This window comes from Podarcis muralis, chromosome 9 (assembly GCF_964188315.1).
Source record: "Podarcis muralis chromosome 9, rPodMur119.hap1.1, whole genome shotgun sequence".
NCBI classification, from domain to species: Eukaryota; Metazoa; Chordata; class Lepidosauria; order Squamata; family Lacertidae; genus Podarcis; species Podarcis muralis.
In genome coordinates this window covers 73,113,126-73,139,277 of record NC_135663.1, presented here as the reverse complement: position 1 = coordinate 73,139,277, position 26,152 = coordinate 73,113,126, and the positions used below count along the sequence as shown (strand labels likewise).

Below are 26,152 nucleotides of genomic sequence, written 5' to 3'. Positions count from 1 at the left end.
CCGGTGGCGCGGCAGCAGCAGGAGGCCCCATTAGCTAAAGTGGTGCTTCAGGTTAAGAACAGTTTCAGGTTAAGAACGGACCTCCGGAACGAATTAAGTACTTAACCCGAGGTACCACTGTATTAACTAATATATATAATTTGCATTTCCCCAGACCATATATGCTATTTATACTCACAATCGAAACACTGTACACACTGTTTCCTTACCTCCTACATAGAGTGGGGAGTCAAAATTCAAAGTGGATTGTTTAGATAAGTTGCTGATGATTTTGGGACTTCCTCCATCAACAGACAAAGACAGAATCTGATCCATGGCCAGTAACTCAACTATATGGAAGTTTCCATCATTGATGGTCTCAACACTGGAAGAAGAATAAAGGATATTTTAAATATCCAAGACATTGAATGTTCTTCCTTAGCACAGTATAGATGAATAGCCAGACATTCAGTATTCAGAAAATTACAAGGAACAGACCAAGACAATTTTCTTGGTTATGTGAACTCAAACAACTTCGAGCTGTCAGCTGTCTTCAGTTGTGTGCTACAGTTTTTGCAGAGAACAGTTGTAGATTCTAGGCAAGATTCTCTAAATGTTCAGGTATCATGAGCTGTGGCACCCCAGAGAATTGCACTTTCCTGGCTGACTTGAGCATACAGATGAGAAAGTCAACAGACAATTAAAGTTACCAAAACAGACTGTTTGCAGCCCTAACCCTTGACCTTTTTATTGTTTAAAGGAATATGCCAACGCCATGTTACTTCAAAGACAGACATATTATAGGGCAACCCAGAAACCAATAAGTTTTGCTCTACACCTTTCTTCCACCACATTCAGAGCATGGCAGCTTCTTGTATGCAGGCCTGAAATTCTTAAAGACTACATTTAAATACAGGCCTAGCTGATACTCGGTCGTCACTTGGTCAATATAAATCTTCAGAATTCCCCTAGCAGACCGTGCCTTGCCCCTCCCAGTTATCACAAGAGAGGACGTGAATCTGAGACGAGACAAGAATAAAAGGGCAGAGCGCCAGGCATTTTGAGAAAAGACCAGGTGTTTGTAAACAAGTGTCTTTGCACCTTCACCTTTGAGCTATTGCAACCAATGGAACCTTCCCTCCATGGACAAAAACAAAAGTGGCAGGGTGCGTGTGTGTTTGTGTGTGTGTGTGTGTTTTCATCATAACTACAATCCCTTCCTGCATATCACAGCTGATGTTCTCCTCTCCACATGGCTATTTAAATTTCGAAAATTATACCTTAACTGCAATTATACATCAAATGCCCTGTCTAATTTGGCCCTCAGACTTTTGCTGTGTTTATTTTGCCATTCATTTGGTTACCTGGGGTTGGCTTTTACTTCATTTTCCCTCTAGCACAGGGGTAGCCAACCTAAGGGCCGGGGGCCGGATGTGGCCCAATCGCCTTCTCAATCCGGCCCATAGACGGTCCAGGAATCAGCGTGTTTTTACATGAGTAGAATATGTCCTTTTATTTAAAATGCATCTCTGGGTTGTTTGTGGGGCCTGCCTGGTGCTTTTACATGAGTAAAATGTGTGCTTTTATTTAAAATACATCTCTGGGTTATTTGTGGGGCATAGGAATTGGTTTATTATTTCCCCCCCAAAAATATAGTCTGGCCCACGACATGCTCTGGGGGACGGTGGACCAGTCCATGGATGAAAAAGGTTGCTGACCCCTGCTCTAGTGTCTCCCCCCTGCTGAAGAAGAGTTTGGATTTGATATCCCGCTTTATCACTACCCGAAGGAGTCTCAAAGCAGCTAACATTCTCCTTTCCCTTCCTCCCCCACAACAAACACTCTGTGAGGTGAGTGGGGCTGAGAGACGTCAGAGAAGTGTGACTGGCCCAAGGTCACCCAGCAGCTGCATGTGGAGGAGCGGGGAAGCGAACCTGGTTCACCAGATTACGAGTCCACCGCTCTTAACCACTACACCACACTGGCTCTCCTCTGCTGCTCCTCTGAACCAAATTGTCACATCTGGCAACGCCATGCAGGGGCTGCTGCTCTCCTCCATAGACAGAAGCATTTCATGTCACGGTGCTTGTGTGTAAATACCCAATTCATGGAAGGGACTGGAGAAGCTATCATAACTCAGTGACATAAGCACCTTAAAATCTTTTGGAAGCGCTAAAATATTTGAGTGGGATCCAAAACAAACCTGCACACAAAGTCAAACACATTGATGCACACAGAAGGGTTTTGCCCAGCATCCGTCTCCAACTGAAGCCTTCTGTGCTGCATCAAAAGCTGCTTCCCAGTGCAGTATTTTGAATTATTTTGAGAGCAGCATGGGGACGGTAGGAGGACTAAAGGAGTTCCGTTGCTCACATGGGAACCTCTGACTATGGATCCTAGTTCTTCTATGGAAGACGGATAATAAGGCTTGAGGAGCATCACATTTGACTTTCAAAGTTGACTAGGAGGAGAAAAAGACTATAGATGGCTGTGATGGATTAAGGAAGCTGGAATGCATCAAGATGGAAATAATGCAGAGCTTTGGTTGCACGTTGCTTCCCAGAAAATAGCTGGCAAAGGCAGAAACTAAAATATAAATCCAAGAGCAATAATCCCCGAGTCTTTCCAGTTCCTCAAATACAAGGATCTAGTTTCAATCTCTTCTAAGTTTTCAAACAAGGGGGGGGGAAATACACTTAAGTATATCTTTATTCCCTTTTGTGCTTTAATGTTTAATGTCAGTACTTTTGTCCACAGTAATCCTGTTTTTATTCAACATGATTAAATGTATGCATGTGGAAAAAGAACATATTGGTTACACAAATTATGGTACTATAAGAAAAGCATGGTAAAAAGGGAACAGAATATTTCAAAATCCTTTCAAGGAATATTAAAAGCCAGCTTTTATTATATAGAAAATGCAGAATTTTACAGGGATAATTTTTCTTTGGACTACATATAAATTTCTTAGCAATCGACTGACATCTGGGTCCTTTGATATTATTGCAAAACAACTGTATTGAACGGCTTTAGTCTTTTAATTCCAGTTTTCCATTTGAGAGGAATTATTCGACAGGCATTGGTGGTGGTAGAAAACTAGCTTTAGCCCCTGGATGCAGACTGAGTATGTATGCCTCCATAACCTTTTGCTGCAAAGCCTCTCCTCCTTCCGGAGGGGAGGGATTGTGAGCAGGAGCCAATTCTCGCGTCACGCAGGGGGCGTCCTGCCCCCTGCCCTGCCATCATCGCTGGCGCGCCACGCCTCCCAGTTGGGCACCCAATCGGGTGACACCGCGGGGGCGTGGTTTAGACACTCAAATGCGTTGTTGGTGTATGGAGGGGCAAGGTGTGGCCATCGCCTACCCCTTCACTTATGGGTATTCCGTTAAAGGAATCCGGCGGTTGTGGATCCTGTCCGATGCCCTGCGTGGCGGGGGGGCCATGGCACGACCCTTGGTGACATCAGGGGAGAGTTATAGTTGTATTTGCATCAACAGGCTCCCCCTACTGGTGGATAACCCCTCATCAGACTCACCCCTCTCCGAGTGGGTGGAGTCAAATTTTCTGTGGTCCAATGCCTAAGCCAATACCTTCTCACATGCTGTAATCAATAAAGTTGTGGCCTTTTTCTAGCCCATTAACCTAATATGCGGTGTCCACGTGTCTTTATTCCCAAGCGGGGGTCGGGTCCTCGAATCACAACTAGCTTTAGCCCCTGCCATACCCTGTCCTCTACCCAACCCTCATCCCCAGCAGGAGGAGCAGACATTGCCCTGGGTTCTTTATTATCCTCAGGAGATGTGTGTATGTGACAGAGGAATGACAGAGCCACGGAAGTCAACACAGAGAATGCTTCTTCAACCAGTTTCCTTTGCCCCACCGCTTATGTTCTTTCCCTCCCTGAAAAACAGGGACTAGTAGCAGGTTTTAGATGAGCTCTGTGGGGCTTACGAATATGTAGAATGGCACTTGGCCCTGAGTAGGGAAGCAGATGCAACATGACACTAGTAAATTGCTTAAATTAGTTGAAAATAGATTAAATTGTTAATCATATGCAAAAACATAATGGTGTGTTTTTTTAAAAAAAATAAACCTAATGCTTTCATGGGACGCGGGTGGCGCTGTGGGTAAAAGCCTCAGCGCCTAGGGCTTGCCGATCGAAAGGTCGGCGGTTCGAATCCCCGCGGCGGGGTGCGCTCCCGTTACTCAGTCCCAGCGCCTGCCAACCTAGCAGTTCGAAAGCACCCCCGAGTGCAAGTAGATAAATAGAGACCACTACTGGCGGGAAGGTAAACGGCGTTTCCGTGTGCTGCGCTGGCTCGCCAGATGCAGCTTTGTCACGCTGGCCACGTGACCCGGAAGTGTCTGCGGACAGCACTGGCTCCCGGCCTCTTGAGTGAGATGGGCGCACAACCGTAGAGTCTGTCAACACTGGACCGTACGGGCAGGGGTACCTTTACCTTTACCTTTAATGCTTTCATAAATTTTAAATTTGACCTTAAAACTGGATGGAACATTAATATATTCTCCAGAAATCTTTAAAAGCATGCTGTCTCTGAGTTAAATTTCACATTGGCCATTAGGTTGGATGGCCATCTGCCATGGATGCTTCAGCTGAATTTCCTGAATTGCAGAGGGCTGGACTACAATTCTATGATTCTATGATATAATGGTATGCATCAAATTGTAATTTTTCTTCAATATTCTCCCAGATTATTTGTACTCGTTATGACTCATTGCTGTACCCTGGATTGTTCTGAATGACCACCAATTTGGTAGCCAAGCCCAAAACCAAAAGTCCTATTGAGATGCATTTTGGCTTTCCTGATGAAAGTGACCATGAGGTGATTTGATAATACCATCATTTAGCAGTTTTAAACCCCTAAGTAGCAGCGGTTGCCGAGATGTTACCCTGTTCACCTCTACATAGTCCCATCCTTATTTCAGACATCGTGATATATTGGTATATCGCGATGTTTAACTGGCGATGTATTGTGATGTTGAAAACCAGATATCGCCCAGCCCTAGTGCCAGTCACTATTGGGTGGGTGGGAATCCAGGCACCTCAAAGAATAGAAAGGTATGAAGACTATATGAATTATTATTTATAGACCAACCTGTAAATGGCAGAGGCTGGGTATGATCCTGTATCATAACTGACCCTCACTCGTCCACGGTACAGTTCCACAGCTATATGGTCTCTGTCACCTTTATACAGTAAGATTCCACTGTCCTCATCTGTGGCAATCTTGTGGCAAACCAAAGTTTCCATTAGAAGACCGTGAAAGAAAGACATTTCAAAAAATATATATTTACTTCAAATGAAAAAAAGGTGTTATTTTAAAAAATCATATCGGGTTGCCCAGGTAACAAAATCAAACATTGAATTTTACTAATGTAATCAATTGTTATTAAAATGGCAGTTTTGTGTAGCATTTGAGAGCCAGAGCCATTAGTGCTGTTCTGTTTGGAGGCATTTTATGCATCACATTGAGAAGAAGAAGAGTTTGGATTTGATATCCCACTTTATCACTACCCGAAGGAGTCTCAAAGCGGCTAACATTCTCCTTTCCCTTCCTCCCTCACAACAAACACTCTGTGAGGTGAGTGGGGCTGAGAGACTTCAGAGAAGTGTGACTGGCCCAAGGTCACCCAGCAGCTGCAGGTGGAGGAGCGGGGAAGCGAACCCGATTCACCAGATTACGAGTCTACCACTCTTAACCACTACACCACACTGGCGTCATGAGACAGACTCATGGTATATTCAATCATGGCATTTTAAAAAGCATAGCTCTTCCTCGCACCTCGCTGCTTTTCTCCTAAACCTCCCCAAACTAGGAGGTTAACTGTGCTTGATGTGGCAAACACAACTGGGGAAAAGCAGCTTGGAGAGAGGTAGTCGCAAGGAGAAAACAATCAATGGGGGAAAGGTTAGACCCCTTGCCCTGGTCTCTACTTTCTCGAAAACATTCCTTCCCCCACCCATCACCGTCATTCTTACGCAGTGGCTTGGATTCATTAACCCACAATGGTAATGCAGCATTGTGGCAAATGATGCAAAGCACATGCCTTAAATAGGGACGCGGGTGGCGCTGTGGTCTAAACCACTGAGCCTAGGGCTTGCCGATTGGAAGGTTGGTGGCTTGAATCCCCGCGACGGGGTGAGCTCCTGTTGCTTCAAAAGCACGCCAAAAAGTGCAAGTAGATAAATAGGTACCGTTCCAGTGGGAAGGTAAACGACATTTCCATGCGCTGCTCTGGTTTTGCCAGAAGTGGCTTAGTCATGCTGGCCACATGACCTGGAAAAACTGTCTGCAGACAAACGTCGGCTCCCTCGGCCAGTTAAACAAGATGAGCGCCGTAACCCCAGAGTTGTTCACTGGACTTAGCTGTCAGTGGTCTTTTACCCTTACCTTTACATGCCTTAAATGAGGGGCGAGGAATCCATGGCCTGGCACATGCTTTTGGATTCCAGCTCCAATTAGCCCCAGCTGTCATAGCCCATTGTCAGGCATGATGGGAGTTACAGTCTAGTAACATCTAGAAAACCACATTTTCCCCACCCCTGTCCTAAATGTTGTCAGAAACATGGGATGGGTTCCATAATTCCCACCACCAGCAGCCATGCTAGGAATTTTATGATCGGTGGATTTAATAGCACCTTGCCTTACCTGAAGAGTGATATTGGTCTGGGGGTGAATCTTTGTTGAAGGAATCTGCAGGTAGGATTCTTTATTTACAAAATTTATGCTGACCAGCTTTTCGCATTTATCACCCTGGTAACCTGACAAACATTGGCAGTTTGGTTCATTAGCCTTGATGATGCACTGGGCTCCATTTTGACACTCATAATTATCACATGGGCTGGTGCGAGGCAAGACCATTGGTGGTGAAAACTCGCAGAAGAGTCCACTATATGCAAACAAAGACACAATTATGTCCAACAAGTTATTCTTTAGAAGTGATAGCAGATATTTTGTCATGCTTTTCTGAATTGCCCTTACCTGTACCCTTCAGGGCATATGCATGTATAACCATTCACTGCATCAGTACATTGCGCTCCATTTTTACACTTGTTGTCTTGGCAGTCGTCATAGTCAACATCACAGTGATCTCCTATATAGCCTGGTGTGCAGTTGCATCTGCAGAGTGGAAAATACATGGGTAATTGCAATTCCTTACTGCTAAGCAAGAAGCTGGAGGTTTAAGGGTGCGAAGGGGGAAAGACAATGATTGTTAAGAAAAAATATCTTCAGTTTTCAAGATGCATTGTACTATACTTTGAAGAAAGTATTTTAGAGCTTGGTAGTGAAAGCTGGTATATTGATTGAAGACCTTGCTTTGCATGAGAGACCACAATTTAATGTTTGTCAGCTTTGCCTTGTTTTCTGTTTTGTCTGATTATCTGACATTATATCAAATATTCAGAATGTACATCTTGAGGGCTCTCATGAATCATTCTGACAGCTCTCTTTGCAACTGGAGCCGCACACATACTTTTTCAAAATTAGCAAATACACGAACCTTAGTTGGAGAGATCTAGACAAATATTTTTGCTCAGAGCTTATACATGTTAACTTGAAAACATCGACTGAACTAATACTATACTTCATGTCAAATTAGCATGAATAGAAATGCATTTTTTCACCTAACAAAGATGAAAAATGAGATGCTAGATTTAGCTGTTACCTATAAAGTTTTGACTCCACTTTTTAATGAGTAAACATCAAGTTTATTTTATCAAGGTCATAGGTTATGGGATCTTCAGAAAATGTTTAGGGAGAAAAACTACTGAGATTTTTATTCCTTTCCTCTGGAAGGATGGAAAAGTGTTCAACAACTATCTGGCCACTAGGCAGCAGGGCTAATGCGCTGATCAAGGTTGACCAAGTATCATATTTTTCGCTCTATAAGATGCACCAGACCACAAGATGCACCTAGTTTTTGGAGGAGGAAAACAAGAAAAAAAATATTCTGAATCTCAGAAGCCAGAACAGCAAGAGGGATCGCTGCGCAGTGAAAGCAGCAATCCCTTTTGCTGTTCTGGCTTCTAGGATAGCTGCACACCTGCATTCGCTCCATAAGACACACACACATTTCCCCTTACTTTTTAGGAGGGAAAAAGTGAGTCTTATAGAGCAAAAAATATGGCAGATAGGAGCTGCCATATGTAAGCAGTCAGGTGAGCCCTAGGAGATGAGGGTCCCTTTCAAATTTCTTGGAACGTACTTTAGAAACCTTGTGAAGGTGTGTTACATAGAAACATGATGTTTCCCAAGCAGTTTCATGGATTTTCAAATAATAAGTCTAATCTTTCTCAAAGACTTAGGCCAGGCTTCTTCAACCTTGGCCCTCCAGATGTTTTGAGACTACAATTCCCAGCATCCCTGACCACTGGCCCTGCTAGCTAGGGATCATGGGAGTTGTAGGCCAAAAACATCTGGAGGGCTGAGGTTGAGGAAGCTTGACTTAGGCAGAGGCAGCACAGCTTTGGAGAATTTTAAAAAAAGGAGAGCCCCACATTCTGCTGGTCAGCTGACAAACAGGATGTAACAATTAGATCTGCTACAGACAGCTTGCATCCTCCAGATATTTTTTTCCCCTCCAAAGGCACAGGTCAAATTACTTCCCAGGATGTAGCTTACTCATGTTTCTGATGCTGTACCTGGCTTCTGTCCAATAGAATTTATGAACAACTTAACCACATCAAGTGGCTGCATGAGTTTCAGCTGATCTATGCCACATTCTTGGCTCAGAGATGTTTAGAAGAGATTTCTGCTTGGAAGATGAGACCTGTTTGCTGAGGGCAACAATGAAAGGTGGCAACCTTTGGACTGACACTTGGAGAAGGTGAGTTCTGGAACCCCCTTTTCTAGAAAAATATCACCGCCCAGACTGAATCCCTGGTACCAATCTTTAGGTGGTGTGAAAGGCTTCCACCTCAGACCACCAAAAGTTGTCAGAGAAGAAAATATTGGACTATAGAAATCATTCTGACCTATGTTTCCGAAAGATCAATCTGTCAATTCTAGGCTGGCTCAAAGCACTATCCAACACTATAGCAAGAGAAGAGATGTCAGCACTACTTTATTGCAATAATGGGAATAATAGATTGGGTCAGGAATCCACATCTATTATCAATAATCTAAATTACTGCATTTTTCGCTCTGTAGGATGCATCTGACCATAGGACACACCTTGTTTTAGAGGGGGAGAACAAGAAAAAAAGAATTTCCCCTTCCCTGCTCAGTGCCCCTTCAGCGAAGCGGCAGGAGAAACGGAGCCCCTTCCATTTCTCCTCCCGCTTGGCTGAAGGGGCGCTACGCAGCTCTCGCTCTCTGCTGAAGCCGGGAGAGTCTTGCTCTCCCGGCTTCAGCAAAAGGAACCCGAAGCCTCCGGAGTGCAGTGAAAGAAACCTGAAGCCTGCGGAACGCAGCGGGAACTCGCTTGCGCTCCGAAGGCTTCAGGCGGCTATCCCTGAAGCCTGGAGAGCGAGAGGGGTCGGTGTGCACTGACCCTCTTGCTCTCCAGGCTTCAGCGAAAGCAACGCGAAGCCTCCGGAGCGTGGAGGGAGCGCTCCCTCTGCGCTGTGGAGGCTTCGCTTTGCTATCGCTGAAGCCAAGGAGCCTGCATTCGCTCCATAGGACACACACACATTTCCCCTTAATTTTGGGAGGGGGAAAAGTGCGTCTTATAGAGCGAAAAATATGGTACTGGGCGGGGTAGAAGGGTTAAAATAAGTATTTTGCACTTCTCTTAGCGACAGCTTGTGCATTCTTATGTAGGACTAGAATACACATTAAGGTTCCTGCTTTTGCCTGGAAAAATGTTCGTTACAGGCAAAATTTTCATACAGGTCATCTAAAAATACCTAGGAATACTTTTAGCACTCCAAAAACCAAACCAAGTACTAAATATCTATCGTTCCAAACATTGCCTAGGCATTTCATAAAATACCTTTCACCCAGTTTATTTAATTTAAAATGTCAAAAATAATATTCTATGTGTATCTAAATGCCACTCAAGTTTGACATGTTGTAAAAATAATATTAAAATTAACTATATTGTACAGTTGAATAATTCTGCTAAGATGGTTTGTAGATTACAAAGGCACTACAATTCATGCATGTGGATTTGGTTCAGTTGTCATTACAAATAAATTGCTATTTTCTTCTTAAAGTAATATTTAATGTTATCCCAAATAATAGAGAATATTTCTTAATTTTGTTACTTGCCTTACATTTCTAGTGAACATTAGCTAATCAATTGCTAGCAACTGATTCCTAGCAACAACGTACAATACCTAGGAAAAGCAAATTTTCATTTGAACCTGTTTGGTAAAGTGACTTACAATATTAATCAATTCTTAGGAATACTGCTTTTTGTTCGTCATCTGTAACACTACTCAAATAGCACATACCGTAGTACATGAAGCTATTATAAGTTTCTTGTGAATTACAATGGCCAGGATTGGCTCAACATTTCAGTGATTTAGGCCACAATCCTAACCACGCCCACTCAGAAATAAGTCCAGCTGAATTTAATGGGGCTTATTCCCAGGTACGAATCCCCGCGACAGGGTGAGCTCCCGTTGTTCGGTTCCAGCTCCTGCCAACCTAGCAGTTCCAAGGCACGTCAAAGTGCAAGTAGATAAATAGGTACCACTCCCATAGGAAGGTAAACGGCGTTTCCGTGCGCTGCTCTGGTTCACCAGAAGCGGCTTAGTCATACTGGCCACATGACCTGGAAGCTGTACGCCGGCTCCCTCGGCCAATAAAGCGAGATGAGCGCCGCAACCCCAGAGTCGGTCACGACTGGACCTAATGGTCAGGGGTCCCTTTACCTTTATTCCCAGGTAAGTGGAGTTAGAATTGCAGTCTGGCACAGATCCTTCATGAGTTAAGCATTTCAGTGTTGGCACCAGTGTTCAAAACTCCCATTGTTCTAGGCGCATTTTGCAACAGGGAATTTCATTAGCGTGAGCAGTTTCTGAGCTCTGGGTGCAGTACTGCGCCTAAGATTTCAGATTAAAACTGCAGAGTGGAAGGAAAGGAGGACCTTTTCCTGCCTCCCCACTTCCAGCTACTCTGAAGACTGGAGAAGATACCCCTATAAGAATATTAGGGGGGCGGGCAGAGGAAGGACTAGCCTATGTGAAAAATGAACATAATATTTTGGCTGCAGTTCATTCATTTTCAGCTTTGTATTCTTGTTATAAAAAAGTGTGTCTAGACATTTTGTTGTTGCGCCCATAACCTAGGATTAAGGTGCCATTTAACTCCTAGCTTTCATATCTCAGTTTCTAATACTGGTTGGCAAACCTGTGGCTGCATTCGTCATGAATAAAAATTGCAACGTGATAAGTCACCAATATGCTTTCAACAATGTTGAATGACTTATCTGCTCTTCAATGAAAACCCTTCTATGTTTTATCAGCTGTGCTAAATATTACCCACCCCGTAAGAAAAGCAACCACCTTGTACACACCTGTCCTCCATTCTCTCAATGGTGCAGATCTGCACACCTGGCGACTCACCAAGTCAGACTGTTGTCAATCATTTGGCAAACTACAATGCATGGCTAACTTTCCTCGTTTTTACAGTCCCAGGCAATCAACTAAAACAAGAGGCTTGCCAAGCCCATATGAACTAACACACATGACTGTTGGGCTTTTGTTGGCTTGGTGGTTTCTTAGTTTTGCAGGCCTGTCCTGGTTTCTTGACTTCTGATTTCCTACTTCCACCTCTCAAGGGTCGAAGAAAGGGAACAAATAAACGTGACCGAACCGTGATGATCAAAATACCAGTTCCACTTGGTGGGTGTTATGTTCACACAAATGCTTGAATTAACAAACGAAAGTTGGCACTGTAGAATGGAAACTGGTGTCTAAATGTGCTTGGAATGACAACTCACAATGGGCCCACTGCTGTTTTGGCACAACACAACATAGTACATAAAACAGGTGCAGCTCAGAACAACAGGTTCCTGAAATCTACTCATCTAAAGTCCATTAAAAACCACTTTTCAAGTGTGCATACTAATTAATGATAATAAGGATGTCATTTAATTAAAGATTAGCCTTCCTGGTGATGAACCTCCTTATTGTATAATGGTTTCCAATGTGTCTTGCTAATAACCCATCATGTAATTACAGCTTCATAATCCAGCTTTAATTTAACATAATTATTCACTTCCTAGTCCAAGTAACCAAAAGGATTTTGTGTGGATTGTCACAGAGCATAAAAACTCTCAATTCTTCATTGTCAGTACTTAATCCACACTGCTAGGAAACTGGTCACTCGACAGAGAATCTTCATGTTATTACACAGGGCTCCATGCAAAGCAAAGGAAAAATCTATTGAGCCATTATTCTGTGATCACAACTCCCGTGAATGAGGACTGACAGCACAATTCACCCCCATGGAAAAACAAAGCCCACAGCCATTGAGGAGGACAAAGCAGCGATTAAAAACACAAACAAAGTGGACTATAAAGATACAGGGCTTACTTGTATCCTTTGGGTGTTAGGATGCACTTGGAGTCATGCTGACAGGGGTTCAGGTCTTGGGCACAGAAATCCAGCTTCTCTTCACATAGCTCACCTGTAACAAAGTATATCCAATCACCATTACGAGACCACCACGGGACATGGGAAGCGAAGTGTAAAAACTATTTATTTCTATAGCAACTTTTAGTACAGCCAAGCAGCTCCAGTCGCATAAGCTGCTAAAATACTTGGCAAATGATAATCTCTTTTTCTCCCGCTGTAATCTCGCTTCTCATGACTTTTCTTCGGCAACATCTCTTTGTCTGCAAAACTGCCATTTAACTGGTTTGCTTATACAGTTGGATTTGCTCTGGGCAATCGATAAAAATCAGGCCAGCAAATTCAGGCAGACACGCATAACTGCCCCAAAGAGGTTGATTAACAGTTTGACAATAAATGTTCTCTGTAGCGCAGAGACGACAGCAGATCGGTCATCTTACTAATAGACTAATCAACTGACTAAAATATCATTATATTATAACACAGCTGAGGTTTTAAGACAGTTTAACAAAGGCAGCAGCAAGCACATTTTAATGAGACAAAGATGTTTCCCCAACCAATATCTTTGAAAAATTGAATATGTGGAAATTGAACCCTATGAAAAGTTCCAAGCTTTTTATAAAGATTTGTCTTCTCTTCTTTCAGTAGACTACATGGGAGCTCACGCAGACCATTCACCCTGTGCTTAGTTCTTCTTCTCCATAGCTTGTTCCCATACCACACCGGTGTCACGCAACTCTCACATGCATTTGTTGTGCAAAGCGTGTTCTCCATAATAGAGAGCACGTGTTGCGGTGGGGGCCAAAAAGGCCACTCCACTGTTGTTCGGCAAATTGGCCACATGCTGTGATTGGGCAAGGAGTGTTGCTGGGGAGAATGTTAAGTTGCTAAAGTGTGGGAGGGGTCAGAGGTCTTAAATACAGGGCACGCAGCCTGGGGCCTTCTCTTGGGCTGCGTGCACAGGATCACCCGCCCACCCTCCCCGAAAAGGGGAGGGGGTCGTTGTCCTCTGACCTTGCTATGCCTGTCATGGGGTCGTCTGCCTTGGGGCAGGGTCCTGGTAGGAATTTTGTCCATTAGGCTGATTGGCTGTTGCCATTTGGTTTTTGCCTACTGTGTAGCAAATCATCACAACTTGTAAGGTTGGCGGTTAGGCATTGGTTAAAATTGGTTGGTGGAGGGGTAAGTGCCTACCCCTCCAATGGTGGTGCTGAAAGGGAATTCCGTTAAAGGAATCCAGGGGCTTGCCATCCCTTTCGTCCTAGTCCCTGGCATCGCACTTGGGCCGTGCAAGCCCCAGGGGGCATGAGGGTGAGAGATGGGGGACTGATGTCCAGCTTCATTTCTCCCCAATATGGTTCTCCCTGACTGGCTTCCACTGGAATCCGGAAGTCAGTTCTGTCCCTGGGGCAAGGACACATAGTTGTAACCAATGCCTAAGCAACCACTCACGTGTGTGTATTTAAATAAAGTTGTGGCCAAATTCATGCCAAAAACCTTAAACAAAAATTGATTTGTGAAGTGTGAGTTATTGGGGTGGCCTGGGGGACCTCGCCGCGCAACCAGCAACAGACTAATTTCTAACTACAAGGGGGCATGATGCTTAGCTAGGTAGAAATGTGAATATTGGCTCCACATACACTTTTCCAAGATACATATGACCATAGTAAGCAGTCATGGGGAAGCAGTTTCCATAATACAAAGGTGAAGCATAAATTAGGCTATGGCCATGGCTCTTTCAGTGGGTCTTAATCTGCTCTTTGTGCAACCAAGATATGGTCTATCAATAGTTCCTTCCACTGCTTCTGCTTCTCCCTTTCGGCCAAACTATTGACTTGTACAGGGGGGGGGGGGAAGGTAATTGTTAGTAATGAGTAAGAAATGAACATTTGCCTCTGGCCCCCAACTATTGCCTTCAAGGGCCTGGGCAAGCATGCTCTCCAATCAATGGTTTCTGTTCCGTCTTCCAACTCCAATCTTTATGCCTTGGTGTCCACCTGATAGCCATATGCAGCCACTATGACTACACTTAAGGAATATTGCTATGGTTACAATGAACCAATCATTTTTGAGTATATTTCCACTGGAGAAAACTTTGACACCCCCCCCAAAAAAAAAACAATTTAAAAAATAAAATTTCATACATCCCAAAAACCAATTAACTCTTCTAGTTGTAATCTTCTGCATTACCACAAATACTATTGTTAAGGAAACTGTGGGTCTCTCTAAACAGTTCTCTGTGAACAAGAGAGTTAAATATTTTCTTCAAGAGCAACTCCCATGCCACATACCAATCCTATTTTGAAAATGAGGGAGTTTCATCTTGAGCTTCTGGTGTGACATGTCTGCTGTTCAAACAGTGGCGTAGCGTGGGTTGTCAGCACCCGGGGCAAGGCGCCCCCTAGCCCGTGGATTTGCGCCCCCTAACCCGTGGATTTGCGCCCCCTAACCTGTGGATTTGCCCTAACCCCAGATGTTGCGCCCGGTGCGGCCGGCCCCCCCTGCACCCCCCACGCTATGCCACCGTGTTCAAAGCAGGCTAAGTAAGAACACACACAGAAGGTCTTTGAAGCACTTAAAGCAGCTCCTGAAATATTGTCTGTGGTCCTCTAAATTACATTTTAGGCAGCAGCAGCATGAGTGTGGTTTTGCCTTGGTATAGGCAGATCAGTGAAGCAAAAACAAATTCATGGGAATTGTGTTTTGTTACACTGCTCACAGCAGCCCAGCCAGCTTGCAGTGATTTGGAAGAAAGACAATTTTCAGTAATCTATCTCCACTCCTTACAGATAGGAGATAGATAGGAGTGTGCGAGAAAAGAGTGTGGAAAGGAGAGAGAATGAATCTGCCAGAAGATATCAACTTGAACTTTGGGGGCCGGTGGCATTAATGAACACCCTGATCTACATGTTTTTAAAGCACATTTCCTGGCCCCAAATCAGCAACTGGAAGATGTGGGCAAAAGGGTGATATTAAACCAGCAAGTTGAATCCAAACAACATGGAATTGGCAATCTGATGAGTAATCCAAATTGCTCTTGTGGGAATTGCCATGGGGAAGTGGTAATCTCCCTAAAATGACTACTGTAACTTCTTACACAGTACTTAAATATGTAGGGCTTTTTTTTACATTTTCACTGCTATACTAATGAAATCTACCTTGCCCTGGGAAGACAGTATGTAAATATTCATATATTAGTTTATTAAAGATAGCTGGAGGTTAGACAACACATAAGAAATGATATCTGATACAATATTTAGCATTTATATAGCACTTTAAGATAACTAAAGATTTCCCATATGTTATATCAGTAATTTTTATAACATGCCTGTAAGGTAGGAATTATTTCCGCATATCAAATCAAGTCAAGTTTATTTCCTATATGATCTAAAAGGCTGATCTCCACAATCAAGTTGTAGTACTGAGACAGAGAGAGATAGGGGCTTTTTAAAAACTTTTATCCATCACATTTTCTTTTGTCAGGGAATATTATCCCTGGCTGGGTATTTAGCTTAACAATCCGTTAATACATTACTTAGGAAAGGATACATGCACGCACGCACTCGCTACACATTCTCGGACAGAAAACAGCCTTTTGGTCAAACTTGTGAAAAGTCCTAGAAACTGTTTCAGTAGAGGAAACTAAAGTGAAATTTAGACACACACACAAAAAAGCCTACCCTACTTCTCTTGATATTAGAATCCTACGAATGATGAAATATTAATAAACTCAGAATTAATAATTTAAGTTGCATTGTCAAAGTGGCAATTTTCAATACATCTTTTCAGTAGGATGAACACAAAACTGTTCACTTTTAAAGAGTTTGTTCTGGAATATAAAGATTTGCAGAGGGACCTTTGACCAATATATGATTAAACTTAATGAAAGCATTATTTGGATGAGTGTGCTAAATATCTTTTGATTGCTGTTTCAGTAGCTGAAACCCATATAAGGAAACTGAAGTAAAAGGGAAAAGAGAAACCAAGGTAATGAAATAGGCTTAAAAGGCAACTAACCTTTTTCCACTTCATTCAGATTAGCAGCTTGTGGTAACAAAGACAGAAGAGACAAAGAGACTTTTACATTGTACTGAAACAGCATAGCACAAATAAAATAATGCACAACTAAGAGCAGCAGAAAAGCTAAATTGATGTAGCAAAAGTGAAGACAGCTTTTCATTTTTATCAGCTACACAACAAAACACACAAAAGAGGTATGCGCCACTACCAGCATAGAAAGAGCTTTGCTTGACCAAAGATACATATGATTTTAATGACAGATGATAATGAGCAGCAAGAAAAATGACTAGATAATCTATTCTACAGAATGCACACTTAATGATCCCAACATTCAAAAGATTGCGGAGCACAAATGTGAATACATTAAGAAAGCCAGACAAGAGTTTAAAGGGTAAATAATGTTACAAAGGTTTTCAAATGTTTCATTCCCAAAGGTTTCATCTGTTCTTATCCTATATATATATTTATGGCTTCAATGCTGATAAATGTCTCTAGTATTATTCTCTAGTATAAATGTTGATATTGTCTCTAGTATTATTCTTCATAGCAATGAAATAGCTGTTGGAAACAAAGGTGAACTATACTTCTCCACCCTACACTATCTGCTAGTTAAAGATGATGGGGTTTTTTTGGGGGGGGGGCGTGTTGTGTTTTTTTAACCCTTTAGGACACACATAACATTTTATTTGAAGTTTCATTTGGAACATTTTGTCAAAGCTTTGTACATTCCCCTCTAGAGGGCACTGGTGTTTTCCACAAACAAAACTGGAGCCTGCCAAATCTAGCCAGTTAAAATAGGAATACAAAGATTCGCTAATAATTTGTTTAAATGTTTATTTGTTACACGAATATCCCATCCCATGTGGAGCTCCAGCGACTCTCCATTGAAGGGTCTGACTAGAGAAGAGAAGAAGAGTTTGGATTTGATATCCTGCTTTATCACTACCCGAAGGAGTCTCAAAGCGGCTAACATTCTCCTTTCCCTTCCTCCCCCACAACAAACACTCTGTGAGGTGAGTGAGGTTGAGAGACTTCAGAGAAGTGTGACTGGCCCAAGGTCACCCAGCAGCTGCAGGTGGAGGAGGGGAGACACGAACCCGGTTCCCCAGATTACGAGTCTACCGCTCTTAACCTGAGAATCCATGTGGATCCGTGCTTTGTAACCACGTTTTTGCACCATTGCGGCCCCACAAAAAAGTGGATGTGTGATTTTTTTTTTTGTGCAGGTTGTAGCCATGGACATGCTGTGTGATCTGACGGTGAATTTGGCATTACCCAGTGCAAAAATCCTGAGGATCCATGTGCTTGTACCTCCCCCCTCCCAGGCAGCCTCCTTTATCTCTAGAGTCCCTTATGTCCCTCCCAATCGCTTGCTGATCAGCTGATCAGCAGCTTTGTTTCAACACCCCCTTCCCTCTTTCTAAAAAAAAAAAGCACGATCTGCTTTTTGCCCCAGGGCAATTCGGCTCCAGGGACCATGCATTTTATGGAGCGAAAAATACGGTATATGCCCAGACTGACAATGGCTCACATAGCACCTGCACTTGCTACTAGAAGACAAGAGACCTGGCCACTTTTATTCCTGTTTTTGCTTGCCTCCATACTGAGTTACACTGATGCAATATACATTGGGCTGCCCTTTAAGATAATTCAGACACTTCAGCTGCTGAAAAATGCAACAGTTCAGTTACTGATTAGCTCAAACCATTTTTGTCAGCAATGAACATTTTAGGCACATGCAAATGATGTGCAATCGCCAATGTGTGGATCCGTTTGGAGCCAGAAGAGGGAAGGATACGGGCGGAACAGAGTAGGGGGGTGCTTCGTCAATGCATGTGGGGTCTGGAAATGGAACACCCACGCAAAATGGTTATCACCTGTACCTATTTCAAAACAGCTACACTGGCAACTAATATATTTCTGGGCTCAGAATTTATTTTATTATCCCAGAGGACACCTTCTCCCATATGAGTTCCCTTCCCACTAAGAAGTCTTAATGAGACCCTGTTAAAGACTGCATCACATGTGAAGGCTGGATTATCTTCCACAAGAAGCAAGGCCTTTTCTGCTGCGGCCCCAGAATGTTGAAACTCCCATCCATGTGAGATTTTAATGATTGCCTCTTTGTTAAAACTTTTCTGTTTTGCCCTTTCAGGTGATATATAACCACGGTTGCTTTTATGTTTATATGTCTGGGTTTTTTTTGCCTTTATTTGATGTTTTAGCCTTTGTATACCATTTTGATCATTTTTATTTCAAATAAGGTATAAAAATATTTTAAATAAATAAAATAAATGTCCAATTGAAAATCTGGCCCCTATCTCCGAAATGAAACAAATGACATTAAAGAAGAAAAAAAGCTATCTAAGTCAATTACCAGCAGCCTAACTAGGTGAAAGGGACGCAGGTGGTGCTGTGGGTTAAACCTCAGAGCCTAGGACTTGCTGATCAGAAGGTCGGCGGTTCGAATCCCCACGACGGGGTGAGCTCCCGTTGCTCGGTCCCTGCTCCTGCCAACCTAGCAGTTCAAAAGCACGTCAAAGTGCAAGTAGATAAATAGGTACCACTCCAATGGGAAGGTAAACAGAGTTTCTGTGTGCTGCTCTGGTTCACCAGAAGCGGCTTAGTCATGCTGGCCACATGACCCGGAAGCTGTATGCCGGCTCCCTCGGCCAGTAATGCAAGATGAGCGCCGCAACCCCAGAGTCGGTCACGACTGGACCTAATGGTCAGGGGTCCCTTTACCTTTACTTAACTAGGTGAAACATCAGTTTGCTTTGCTGCTCTGAGCTGAGAGTGTGTGTGCGGATGAAGACCAGGAATTAATTCCTAGGATTCTGCCTGCCTTGCAGACACTATTGAAAGGAAAATTCTAGCAGAAAAGAGGAATGGCCAGCATGGGCATAGCTGCAGGGGAGGGTGGCAACGGGGGACAGCTTGCTCCCCTGATCAATTAAAAAAAATATTTAACTAATTGACCAACCCCCTAACTGCCCCCCCCAAAAAAATCCTGGCTACGCCCATAATGACCAGAGATAAGGCCCAAGACCTAACAATCTTCTACCCAAACTAGATCTCAGAATATGCACTTATGCTACGCAAGCAGTTTAATAACTTCATATATTGCTGAGTTACAAATCCTTCCATTTTGACTAATTATTGATTAAATATATATATATATCTTTCCATTCCTCGTGCCCCATTGATTTTCCATATACTGTATATAAAGAGAGAAACTCAAAAAAAGAGAAGTCACCAAAACAAACACAAAATCCACTTTTAAATCACCATGACGAGCAAAACCTCAGTGCTTCATTTCAATATAAAACTAACCAGGTTATCCATGTCTCTGAAATCTGTGAAACGCTATAATTGAAAACTGACCTTTGGTTTGAATCTTTAAAACATTTTTTGCTCTGAGCCACTGCAAGTACGTCAGCAAAAACAAGCCCAAATATCAGTTTGTATAACCCATTTTTACGTGAGCTGGTGATTCAGGTGAATTTCTAGTCAAGAGACCTCTGTGGCTCAGTGCTGATTTTATCACCTCTCCCTTCTTATCAGTAGCATAAATAATAATAACAACAATAATCCATGCCTTTCAGAGCTGTGGCTAGCTACTTCTGCTTCACGATACTATATAATCCTATTTTGGCATTCAAGCAACATGTTTGCGGGGACTGTAGTAGGGATACAAGTCAGTGAGTGTGCAGGTCCTATCCCAAATGTCACCATCCCATGAGAACTGCCCAAACCTTGTTGCGCTGAAAGCAAGGAAATTGGAGGAGCACCTAAGCATGGTGGACACACTTAGGAGTGTCTGAAATCAGGATCCATCCTGGAACTACTGAAGGACAGGGCAATTAAAACATTACCAATACTTTCTCAAATCTTCCTTCTATGAAGACTCTATAGACTTGGAGCCTTTTCTAGCTATCGTGACCTGTGCAGATGTGGTTACTCTGCCACTCACATAAAATACCAGAACGTTCTTACTACGCATGAGAAAACTGATCTCCGGCATTCATGCTTATTGAGAAAATGACAGACTTTGTTTCAGTACTGACCTAGTTATCCATGCTTTGCTATTTCAATCACTGTCAAGTACGGTGCATATTGAAATGAAAAATGACATTTGCCTCTTTTCATAGCCCCCACCCCCACCCCGATACACAAGCACACAATCTAGTACATAATTTTTAATATATATATATATATATATATATATATATATATATATATATATATATGTGAGGGGGGGTATATGTGTACACACACACGGGGCAAAATTAGTTCAAGACCTGAGAATTCATTTCTAAATGATTCCTGTTTCAAATTGGACTTCTACAGCCTTGATAAATTAATATAATATATTTCAGCTAGGTTGGACCAATAGCTTGCTGTGTTAAATCAGGAAGATATAGAGGGATGTGTGTGTGTATTCTTAGAAAGGCAAATAAATATTATCTATCATCTATCTCCTCCATACACTCCACATATATGACTTTCAAAATAGCATCCTCTTCCCATCTTCAAATGATAACTTGTGCAAGTTTCAAAAAGCATTTGCAGTTTGGTGAAAGAGAATTGCAGGGGTGAAAGGAAAACTATGGAGGTGCAGTTATGCAACAGACAGAATACAGAAAAATGGTTCTTCTGGATTCCAATAATTTCTGGGACATAATTATTTAGCAATTTTAGTGCAGTATCAATTGCAGTGTGTTCAATCAGGGAATAATGAAAAATGGAATGCTCCTTATTTCAGTTTTTTGCTTTTCCAGGCTCTACATTTTCCGTTATCAAGCAATGCTTGTAAGAATGCCAAGAGCAGCTAAACAAACGGCTAAATGAACAGACTCCTAAAAGGTATTGCAAAGTCAAGAAAACTAGAATAAAAGTGATTCAAACGCATTAGCATGCTAAATGCTGTTAAGAGTATTATTTCCCTTTTTCCTACCTGTGTACTCGGGAGGACACAGGCAAGTGTAGTTGTTAATTCCATCAACACAGGTTGAGTTATTTTCGCAATCATTATCTTCACAATCATCGACATTCACTTCGCAGTTTTCACCTTCAAATCCATCTGCACAGGCACACCTGTAAATGAGAAACCTTTTCAGACATGTGCTCATGTAGAAGACAGTGCTGGACTAATGGACCTTTGACCTTATCCCCCAGGACTGATACGTTCTTACATAAATAAAAAGATTCTGTATTCACACCGTGAGAATCTAAACTGTACTTCTTATTGCCCTTTGATGTCTCTCAGCATCATTTATGCTGCTTTTTATACCACTGACCTGTTTTGGTGCTGACGAACCCACGCCAGAAATTTGACAAACATAAAACATAGTACAAAGTACATAGTTGAAAACTGGGGAATTACTGAAAATTGGAAGGTAACTTTGTTGTTGTTTAGTTGTTTAGTCGTGTCCGACTCTTGGTGACCCCATGGACCAGAGCACGCCAGGCACTCCTGTCTTCCACTGCCTCCCGCAGTTTAGTCAAACTTATGCTGGTAGCTTCGAGAACACTATCCAACCATCTCGTCCTCTGTAGTCCCCTTCTCCTTGTGCTCCCCATCTTTCCCAACATCATGGTCTTTTCCAAGGAGTCTTCTCTTCTCATGAGGTGGCCAAGGTACTGGCGCCTCAGCTTCAGGATCTGTCCTTCCAGTGAGAACTCAGGGCTGATTTCCTTCAGAATAGAGAGGTTTGATCTTCTTGCAGTCCATGGGACTCTCAAGAGTCTCCTCCAGCACCATAATTCAAAAGCATCAATTCTTCAGCGATCAGCTTTCTTTACGGCCCAGCTCTCATTCCATACATTATTACTGGGAAAACCATAGCTTTGACTATATGGACCTTTGTCGGCAAGGTGATGTCTTTGTCGGTAAGGTGAAGTGAAGGTAACTAGGGAATACTAAATTAAATGGAAGTTTTGTTTCATTTATTGCAGAAGCAATACTAGAATTGGTTCTGAACTGGTACTTTACTCATGTGCGTATGTATTTCAAACATGGTAGCATGTTATGGAATGAATATATATAAAGACACACAGAGAGAGGGGGGAGCTGAAACCTCACTACTTAAGGAATTTAGCTTCTTTGGGGAATAAATTGTATTTAAATTTATTTACTCCTGGTTTGTACTGGGTGCTGGTGACAATATGCATTCACGGTGAACAATATGGTAAGCTGATACTCTGGATACATTTACTAACTTTCCCTACATAAGTCCCACCAAACTAACGTGTTCTGAAGTGCTTCTTGCTCATTTTAGTCCTTTGAAGCTGTGATTAAATGTTAATTTACCATGGTATTAAAATGCATCAGATTAATTTCAAACAGAAAGCACTCTAACCTTTGGCCAAAATTTAGATGTAAAATTAAAGATAATTTCTTAATGAAAAGCAGGAATCAAGAAGGTTTTTAACTAGATAGAAGAATGGATCAGCATTCTTATTTGAAATTATTGGATCCATTTATTAAAGAACTCTATTTCATAATTCATGGAATACATCTTGGGTAATTGTAGTGTGTGATTAAATAACTCTAGATTAAAAATGCTCACAGCATGTTTATCCACTGGCGTGCTGATTTGGCAATGAATCATTAATTTTCTGTTTCACTGGGATTTACATCTGATCATTTACAGGCTGTCTGTTGATATAATGCACAGAACAACAGCTGAATTGAGAGTCTTTCCAGCAGGGATCTAGCTAGCAATTAATTAGCATAATAGAGTCAACACCATGTTGTCTTGCCCTGTTATGCCTTGACTAATAACAACGTATTTAAAAGAAAAACTTAACAGGGAACATTAAGCTCATTGATGTGACTTTGTTTCCTGAAGCCTTAGAAGAACCACCATTTTGGGTTTGTGCTTTTGTGCTTATTAATAGTCCTCGGTTCTCATTACTTTGTGGGATCAAAGATTACTAATAGCACACATAGACTTTTGTGTGGGAGTGCTTGGGTTCTGCTGGTCTGACTAGTCTTTCAAAAGCAACAGGCTTCTCTTCTGTGTTTCCAGATAAAAACCTACCAAAATCCATCCTTTTCACCTTCTTTTAAGTGACAAGTCCCTCCTTGTTTACAAGGGTTGCTAATGCAGGCATGAATTGGAACATCACAGTCCTGGCCCTAGAGATAAAACAGCAAAGTTGTGAGATTGCACAGAGGGAAGGCAAATTGGTTTATTCTTTTAAAATAACACGGTTATATACAGCTTGCCAATCAGAATATTGGCTGTTCAAATCCACGCAATGGGGTGAACTCCCGTTGCTCTGTCCCAGTTTCTGCCAACCTAGCAGTTCAAAAGCACACCAGTGCAAGTAAATAAAGAGGTACTACTGCGATGGGTAGGTAAACAGTGTTTCTATGTGCTCTGGCACTCGTCATGGTCCTCCATGTGCCAGTAGCAGTTTAGTCATGCTGGCCACATGACCTGGAAAGTTGTCTGTGGACAAATGCTGGCTCCCTCGGCCTGAAAGCGAGATGAGCACCGCAACTCCATAGTTGCCTTTGACTGGACTTAACTGCCCAGGGGTCCTTTACCTTATACATTTCTCCACCCTGCTGTTAATCTTGCTTCTCCCACTCTCCAAAACCCAATGGCAGAGCATGTGCTTGGCCTATAGGATGGAAGTTCAACCTGTGATCCCAAAGTACTAGGCTACATGGACCAATGGCATGGCTTAGCCTGAAAGATGGGTCCCCAATATAATAAAATAAAAAATGACCTTCATATGTTCTCCATACCTTGAAGCCGTAGGGACAGGAGCATCTGTAGAAATCGACAGGGTCGTTATTGCAAGTTCCATCATTTTTGCATGGGTTTGATAAGCAGGGACTACATTTGGCCAGGATACTGACATCCACAGGACCTTCAAGGGGACACAAATTCACAGTCAGGCACAAGCCTGTCATATTTGTTATCAAATACCTTTTCAGCTAGGGTGGATCTGGCTAGATCTGTACTAGCCAATCATTCAACACTTTTATGCAATATGCTGGCTGTGGATATGTAGCTTTGATGTGATGCTCAGGCTACACTCAGCTGCTAGCTGAGCAACCTTACCAAGAAAAAGCTGTACAATGCACAAAATGGTTCATTGAGACTGGACTTGTGGATGACAAGGCTATCAATAGCTACTAGTCTTTCTGGTTATATTACCTCCAGAAGCCCAAATTATGTGGCCCCTCAAAGGTAGGAGATCATATGACTTCATTTGCTACAAGCATCCACCCTTCCACTACAGGAATTCAGTTTTTGAACCTGGTAGGTTTTTTGATCCAGGCTCTAGTCCTTATTGCCACAAATGAAGAAGAACAAACACCAGAAGATGGAGGACTCAACAGTAGGAAGACGATATCAAGGCAATAACCATATTTAAGGGTAGGCGCAGTAGAGGAAGATACCAAGAAATCAGAAGATCAGAAAACAGAAGTCAAGGAATGGGAAGGCTTGTCAATATCACTACTGACGTTCACAAAGGATATTGAAGGATACAACAAGATGGTAATAATTACAATTCTAACACGGTATATAAAACTTGCAGAAGTATAATGGCTTAACTGACACTGAAATGAGAATGCCTAAATATATATTGGTGAAAAGGTTTAACATTGGGGGTTTTCTACAGTTGTTTTCTAAAGGACTCAGGGTTAATGAATAACTGTTGATTGTGTTTAACTCTGTGCTGAGAGTGAGCATTTGATCATGTGATGAAGGTATTGAATTGCAAATCTTCACTTTGTTAGAGAATTGCCTGTAGTCCTTGTCTCTCAAACTCCATGGGGTGAGGATGAAAATGCAGCTCTCCTGAAGGGAGAGAAACAGCCTAAGGCCAATGGAGGAGAGACAGACCTCTGTTTCTAGGTCTGTTTGAATTATTTCACATTTTCTAAGATTCTGGGCCTGTGCTGGACAGCACAATACATTGTATGTATATTTTGATTGTATCTTTAATGCTTATATTCTGTTTTTGAAGTGTTCGGCCAGTAAAACTTTGAACAGTATTATTATGGGCCTGGACAATGATTTCTTCCAAAAGGAGTCAGTTCTTTTTGCTTCCGGTCACTTCAATCTGTGCAATATTAATATCTGCAACATCCCCCCCCCCAAAAAAAAAAAAAAATGTCAAGGAAAGAAACAACTATCTGACTTTTAGAAGACATCTTACGGCAGTGCTGCATAGGGAAGTTTCAAATGTTTGATGTTTTACTGTGGTTTTATAATTTGTTGGAAGCTGCCCAGAGTGGTTGGGGCAACCTAGTCAGATGGACGGCATATAAATTAAGCAGAGGTTGGAAGGCCATCTGTCAAGGATGTTTTAGCTAAGATTCCTGCATTGCAGGTGGTTGGACTAGATGACCCTGGGTCCCTTCCAACTTTACGATTCTATGATAAATAAATCATCATCATGATTTAAAAGACCAAAAGGTTGTTTAGGATGCCAGAATGTCATTATGCCATAGCACGTAAAAAGGAATCACTCACAAATGTCATCCAAGCAAAGTGGGAAGAAACGGACAACATGCACGTCTTTGGGGAAAATGTTTGCTTGAGAAACACGTAGGGAAGGTCCAAAGGTCCTGGCTTA

At 42.3% G+C, this 26,152-nt stretch overlaps 1 protein-coding gene across 8 annotated transcripts in view; it reads right to left on the bottom strand.

Moving 5' to 3' along the window:
- SLIT2 (slit guidance ligand 2) overlaps positions 1 to 26,152 on the bottom strand; it is a 221,442-nt gene that overhangs the window by 7,252 nt on the left and 188,038 nt on the right. For 6 of the 8 annotated variants that reach the window (XM_077934422.1, XM_077934425.1, XM_077934424.1 and 3 more), the window contains 9 exons: positions 24,309 to 24,433; positions 23,593 to 23,690; positions 21,504 to 21,643; positions 16,544 to 16,570; positions 12,488 to 12,581; positions 6,984 to 7,121; positions 6,651 to 6,891; positions 5,097 to 5,227; positions 210 to 364 (listed from right to left, as the gene is read on the bottom strand). In XM_077934422.1, coding sequence (XP_077790548.1) covers positions 210 to 364; positions 5,097 to 5,227; positions 6,651 to 6,891; positions 6,984 to 7,121; positions 12,488 to 12,581; positions 16,544 to 16,570; positions 21,504 to 21,643; positions 23,593 to 23,690; positions 24,309 to 24,433 — 1,149 coding nt within the window. The remainder of the gene's footprint in view (positions 1 to 209; positions 365 to 5,096; positions 5,228 to 6,650; positions 6,892 to 6,983; positions 7,122 to 12,487; positions 12,582 to 16,543; positions 16,571 to 21,503; positions 21,644 to 23,592; positions 23,691 to 24,308; positions 24,434 to 26,152) is intronic. The other 2 variants (XM_077934421.1, XM_077934423.1) reach the window with 1 other exon arrangement.